The sequence below is a fragment of the Ictalurus furcatus genome, chromosome 27, assembly GCF_023375685.1.
Source record: "Ictalurus furcatus strain D&B chromosome 27, Billie_1.0, whole genome shotgun sequence".
NCBI classification, from domain to species: domain Eukaryota; kingdom Metazoa; phylum Chordata; class Actinopteri; order Siluriformes; family Ictaluridae; genus Ictalurus; species Ictalurus furcatus.
The window spans coordinates 16,135,587-16,142,419 of NC_071281.1; the positions used below are offsets into that span (position 1 = coordinate 16,135,587).

The following is a 6,833-nucleotide window of genomic DNA, read 5'->3' on the forward strand; positions in this document are numbered from 1 at the left end:
TGCTCAAGAGGAAGTTGAAGTAGCGTCTGAATTTCCTGAAGGTCATGGGAAAAGGACATTCGGTTTCACTCATTTATTTATTTATTTTTTTAATCTTCTTTACTTATTTTCAATGATATTGTGATATTGACTGATGAAGTCACTTTGAACGTACAGCTCTGTTCACCAAAAGATAGATTCAAAGTAAATGATTAATTAGAAAAAAATCAAAATAAAGTAATAATGACCTCAGGCCATAAGTATGTTTTCTCGTTAACCGCGTTTGGTATGTTTGGTAACGCTGGGAAAAAAACACACACACACACACACATACACACACACACACACACACAAAAACACCTGTTATGTATTTAAGAGCTAAACATTGCATTAAAAATAAAAAGTAGAAGACATTCCCCCATAAGATGTGTTGATGCATTTTATAACGGTTAATACGTGTTTTATTTATACATTCAATGTGTTAAATAAAATGGATAAACAGCACACTGATTATAGAACGAAGAACCGGTCTGATTCTTTCACCCTTAGAAGATGAGTCTGCTTTCTTGCTCGCTAAGTTCCTTCACCTCCTCTGCGCTCAGGTTGTTTCCTCTCAACCTGGAACCACACACGCTTCTCAGTTATCCCTAGTACATCTGTTATAGTGCATTAATGCCAGAAATCTTCCGATATACTGTCGATTGCGAATCGTTTTCCGTACGAGCCATAACCCTTTACAGTCTGAACACTGTTCTCTAGACCATGTGAGTTTAATTACATAGGTATAAGCATTAAATCGGCTCTTACCACACTTCCTTAACAGTAGAGTTCACTTTCAAAGCCTCAATCAGACACTCCACGCCATCCCTCTTAATGCAGTTTGGGTTCAGCCTGAGAAGTAGATAGCAGGTAGAAGTAGTAATGTGAAAAAAGGCCACAGTGTAAAGGATACGGTACATTTTCAAAGTAAATAAATTTTCAAAGCATTTTCAAAAAAAAGAAATAAAAAATCGTAACAGCTCACCAGAGCACCAGAGGTGTCGTGCTTCTCTTAACAAGCTCCGCTAAGGCACGAGCTCCTGCGCTGCCTACGTTGTTATCCGCAAGGCTATGGACATAGTACCGGGGAACAGAAATAAAGTGATGTTATCATTACTACTTATTACTATTTGTTGCTCAACCTCTAGCGTTAACTGTGCAATAATCCATTTATCACTTATCCGTATATAAACAAGGTGTTACTTAGCTGTATATATTCATATTTGTATTCATCTGTACATACATTTGAGGTGTTCGTATTGTACATATTACCATTATTATTATTTTTACTATTATTACTCCTATTTTCTCTATTCCTATTATATATATTTTTAGACATTTTTTTTTTTTTGATTCTACTCCTATTTAATGTGTTTTTTTTGTGTAATTGAACTGCTGTAACGAGGGAATTCCCCCAGCGTGGGATCAATAAAGTTTTTATCTTATCTAATCTCATCTTATGCTATCACATTATTCTCAGGAAGGCCTCCATGCTAACAATTCATGTTTGTCCAAAATATAGGGTGCATCCCAATGCCGTAAATAAATAAATAAATAAATAAATAAATAAATAAATAAAGCTTCTTTGTCTCCTCAATTCTACATTTTTCTGGCCGTGATCCAATCAAGGACTAAGGAGAGAAGAGGTTCCTATATCAAGGGAAAACAGTTATGGTCGTTTCTATAATTAAATCTTTGTTATTGTATTGTATGACAAAAGTATACAGAAAAATGTTCCTCTTTTTCCAAAGTCCAGTAAATACAAATAAAATACGAATAATATTAAATAGATAGGAAACAATGGGTAAGCAGGATGGAGGTTCCCTTTTCGAGCGTGAGCTCAGGTTACTGTCTGTGCGGAGTTTCACATGTTCTCACTACGACCTTGTGAGTTTCCTCTGGGTTCTCCGGTTTCCCCCCACCTCACAAAAACATGCCAGTTGGTGAATTAGCTTCTCTAAATTGCCCTTGGGTATAACTGTGTGTGTTTGTGTGTGTGTGTGTGTTTATGGTTCATTGAGATGTACTGGATTTCTCATCCAATGTATATTCCCGTCTATCGCATCACATGACTCATACCTTAACCATATCAACGTGGTGCTGTCCTTCAGTGCTTCTGCTAAAGCCTCAGCACCTTTGTCTCCAATATTATTTCCCCACAGCCTGGAGGACAAAAAATAAAAAACTTAGAAAACATAAACTTACAGCTTTATCTCTGACTGTTATAAAGAGCTGACACTGGAGACTCCTTCCATAAATTGTTCAATATACATCTCACAGAAAAACTTCAGCATAATAACAGTCATACAGCAATTAGTTCTGGTCCACTGACGGTATCACTCCGCTCGTCTGTGTTCGTCGCGTGAAATTCAACTTCGTAGCTGGAAACCGTTACTACAGTAGTGTTAGCGACGTCATCAAACGATACAATTTTCATGAATATGACGTTTGGCTTACAAAAAAGCTCAGATGAAGATTAAAAGGAAGAGGGGAAGCCAGTTTCACCGGAAGCATCTTTAACATGAATGTACAAATCGATGTGAGCTAGCTAACCAGCTAGCCGACATGCTATCAGCGAGTGTGGCTTCTTCGAGATCTATTTCCGCTAGTGAAGCAAGAATAAACAGAGCATCTGTCCATATCGTGTCTGAAATGTTAGTTACGTGATATAAATTTCTTGTTTATACAGTAGAACGGTTGAATATAAAAACACTCGCAATCGTGCGGTTATACCGAATATCGTCACGGCTGTGATTAGCTTCGGCACTCGCCCTGGCTTAAAATAATATATTTTTCATATGAGAACGATATTTCAGTGCATCTCACCCAAGATACTGCAGTGATTTGTTGTACCGCAGCCCTTCTGCCAGCTGCTCGGCCCCCTGTGATGTGATCTTATTGTTGCCAAGTCTGTAAAGCATGACATATTATAGACAGGATTGCAGGAGAATTTCAGCCTAGATTAAATAAACTCGACAGATAATTGCTTCATAAATATAAACCAGGAACTTACAACCAACCCTGCTGAGAAATGGAAAAAGAATCAGAATAGATGTAGAAATGATCACAGAAATTCTAATGGTTTCCACTACAAATACCATTACACACCATTATCGGTTCTTAATGGTATCCACTAGACATACTGTAATGTGGCACCAATAGAAGGCAACTAATTACCAGTAGACACCCACAGGGACCATTACACCATTTTGAAAGAGTTCATAATATGGCGGAGCCGACTGAGCGTAGTTCAGCTAGCGGCTGATGCTAAGTGTAATATTTTTCCCCTCGTACCGTGTGCTTTTTTCAGTTGTTACTAACACATCTGAGGAAAATGTCGATATTCCTGACAATTATGTTTAGTTTTTGCTGTCATCCTGCTTTCTTAAATCGCGTAACGGTTTAAATTATCTAGCTAAAGTGTTAGCGTCAGTCATTGGCTAGGTTACCGTGTGCATAGCGTCCATATTTCCTAGCTGCCAAGCAACGGTGTCCTCATTAGTTGATGCATTGTTCAAACACATCAAAGGACATACAAATTCACTGGTTTATAAAACACATACTTAAAATCTTGTGGTTATTATTAACTTCTTTAAATGCTATATATTTTTTAGGATTGAAATGTGGTTTCATAAAAGCAACAAATGCACGTTATTATTTTTTTTTTTCATATAAATAATACCTTAATGCAACGAAGTCCTTCTTTGTCTTAAGCAGCCAGGCAAAATACTTTGTGCATTCATCTGTTAGTTTGTTGTTGAACAGCCTGTGCAAAATACATTTTCATTTTTACAAAAAGAAAAAAAAAAAAAAGCATTACAGCTTGTGTTGTAAGAGAGTATGAATTAAAAATCTAATAATTTTACAAACTCACGCTACTTTCACGAAGCATTCGCAGTGCACTCCCTTCTCAACGAGTTTGCGTATTCCTTCATCTGATATGTTATTGTTCCTCAAGCTGTCAAGATTGCAATGAATAGAAAAGAAAAGAACCCTTTAAAGTGAGTGTATGCAGACTTATACTTAAGTTAGGATATTAATTTGCATATGTTAATTATTCTTATTGTTTATGTGTTTATGTCCAGGGTTACATGAAGATACCATATAAAAGAGTGTATTTAATACGTCTGGTTTAAAATAATTATTTATTCCTACACTCAGAAACGAAATGGTTCCTTCTAGCACCCTAAAGAGTTTTTCAATTTGTCTGGAGGAACTCCAGATTATAAGTAGAACCCTAGAACAAAGGGTTCCCATTTGAAAAATCTTAGGAAGCTAGGATAACCATCAATAACCGTTCAGATGAACCCCATTTCTCCAAGATTGTAGTTTGTTCAAATGAAAGCAGTTTTCCCACAAAAACGGTATGGTAGTTTGAATACTTACTATACACTCTTTGAAGAAAAAAGGTTCAATTTAGAGCCCAAAAGAGCTATTCAGTTTGTCACATTGGGGGAACACCTAAAAGTTCTATTTAGAACCCCTTTTAGAAGCTAAGAACCTTAACCCATCCAAAAAAACATTAAGGAACCATTTGTTCCCCCTAAAATGTGTACTATAGGAAGGCACTGATGAATCAAATAGCAAATACAATAATTACGTGATACAATAATAATTGCGTATTTTAATTATTAAATTCAATTCAGTTTAAGGTTTTCCAATAAAATGACATTCTTACTAGAGGGACTGACAGGTATGAAGACATGGCAGGAGTTGTTCCAATCCCACATCCCCCACTGAGTTGAAGTCCAGCTGTAGTCCAATAGGATTCGGCAGGTACCTGAGGACATACGCCAGAGCCGTGCATTCCACTGGCCCAATATTACAGTATGTTAACTTCAGGTGCTCTATTTCTAGTTTGGCCACCGCACCCTTAGCAATCTTGTTCTCCTGCATCTCATAGATGCACATAATGAGCCAAACAAAACCTGGCATGGCATGCATGCTCTTCTTCTCACCCTTCACTGGTGGTGGGATTGATTTGAAATGCCTCTGTATACCCTTAGACAAACACTTCATGACTTTTTCAGACTTTTTCTCTAGCAAGACCGCAGGACAGGACGGTTCGATGAGACTGCGGTAGCGCTGGGACAGAAGTCCTGCAACAAATTCTGAGGTGATCTGCAGGTTTGGGCTCTCTGCTACATTGCAGTCATCGACTACAGGCATCATGCAATGTACAAGACAGTTGTGATTAACTGTTGGCTGCTTGAATTGCGACTGGAAGAGGTTTACGATGACAGAGCAGTTGCCATTGTTGTTGAGAACAATATAGAGAGCAGCAAAGAAGCACTGCATGGTGACATGCAGGAACTCAAAGTGTTTGCAGTCAATGTAGTCTGAGAGGTCCTTACATTGTATAAGGAATCCAAGATCAAGGTCATGCTGTGTGATGCTACCTTTCTGCAAGTCTGACTCTGTGAATACATAACAGGAAGTCTCTAAACCCTCCAGTGCTAACTGTCCTAGTCTTCTCACCAGCTCTAGATGTTCCTGTAGCCATCCTTTTCCCAAAGTCCTATGTTGCTGAGGCACCTGCTTCTGGAGGAAATGCTTCAGAACCATGAGGTACACATCAGTGACTGTCTGAGGGCTGCCTTCTCCACATCCGAGCAACTCTTTGTAACATTTTGATATAATCCAGCAGAAGACAGGAATATGGCAGAGCCCAAGTAGGGCTGTGTTAGCCTTGATCGACTCTACAACCCGAGTAGCTACAGTGATGTCATTGTGGTGTTTCCTTACAAAGTGTTCGATTCCCACAGGAGAGAAACCCTTGGCCAGGACTTCCTTGCGGAGATACCGCTTCAGAGATGGACCCACTGCTTGGGGCCTGCTGGTTACCACCTTCTGTACCCCTTTCATTAAGGTACCCTGAAGCAAGTTGAAAAGCAGAGTGTGTACAGGTGCTTGCTGTGTGGGACAGCAATGGCGCTCTTCATCTGTGAAGCTGTGCTTAAACTCATCAAGCCCATCAAAGGTGAAAAGGACTAGGCGAGGGTAGTCGAGAATGAACTGGAAAATTTCATCTTGACCCTGGTCTGGCCAGCAGCAGTGCTGGAACAGGAGCTCTTTTAAAGAGAGCATCTTCTTCTCGGCATTCAGTTTACGGCAACTGAAAGGGAACAGCATGTGAACGTCTCTCAACAAGGTACCTTGAGCCCACAGAAGGTGGAGCCTCTGCAGCAAGGTACTCTTACCAATACCTGCTTCGCCAGAAATAAGTATTGTATCGGCTTCCTCGTTTACGGTCCCGAGCAGACCCACCAAATCCTGCAGACCCAGATCTGTAACCTTTGTGTCACTTTGCACCACTTCTAGAAGGCCATCAGTATAGATATCTTCTAGGGAAAATCTTCTTGTTCCACCATATGTGCTGAGAATTTTTGACTGACTGTCAACAGAGCTGCAAAGCTTCTTCTTGTAGCGGAGGCATTCTGGAGAAGGGAGTAGTGAGGAATCATAAATCAACAAGTATGTAACTACTGCCTTGCTGTCCATGTACAATAAAAAAATGTCTTGTATTCTCCTACAGTACACACCCTGCCAGTGCTATGTGAACTTAACTTAAAGAGAAGCAAGGGCGTGACTAAATTATAAGTATTTAATATATATTGAGGCAGTCTCAATCTTAGTAATTCAAAGGTAATTAACAGTGCTGGTTTTCCTATTTAGACTCAAATTTGAAGTGTAGAACTTCAAGCAAAACGAATGAAGTCTACTGTAGTCAAAGATCCTGTTTGATAGTCAAGCAGGGAGCACAAACACGAGCAGAACAAGTGAAAACCACATACATACCAGTCGAGAGTTCCTTT

General features: G+C 39.2%; 1 protein-coding gene across 2 annotated transcripts in view; it reads right to left on the reverse strand.

Annotated features, from left to right (window-relative positions):
- nod2 (nucleotide-binding oligomerization domain containing 2) overlaps positions 1–6,833 on the reverse strand; it is a 9,799-nt gene continuing 2,966 nt past the window's right edge. Inside the window, exons 3-11 of one of the 2 annotated variants that reach the window (XM_053616811.1) lie at positions 6,817–6,833; positions 4,697–6,455; positions 3,893–3,976; positions 3,701–3,784; positions 2,845–2,928; positions 2,098–2,181; positions 1,004–1,087; positions 787–870; positions 1–597 (exon numbers count right to left, since the gene is read on the reverse strand). The exon at positions 6,817–6,833 is cut by the window's right edge and continues 107 nt beyond it. In XM_053616811.1, coding sequence (XP_053472786.1) covers positions 525–597; positions 787–870; positions 1,004–1,087; positions 2,098–2,181; positions 2,845–2,928; positions 3,701–3,784; positions 3,893–3,976; positions 4,697–6,455; positions 6,817–6,833 — 2,353 coding nt within the window. In that variant the 3' untranslated portion in view covers positions 1–524. Of the gene's footprint in view, positions 598–786; positions 871–1,003; positions 1,088–2,097; positions 2,182–2,844; positions 2,929–3,700; positions 3,785–3,892; positions 3,977–4,696; positions 6,456–6,816 lie in introns of those variants that run through there. The other variant, XR_008384885.1, reaches the window with a different exon arrangement.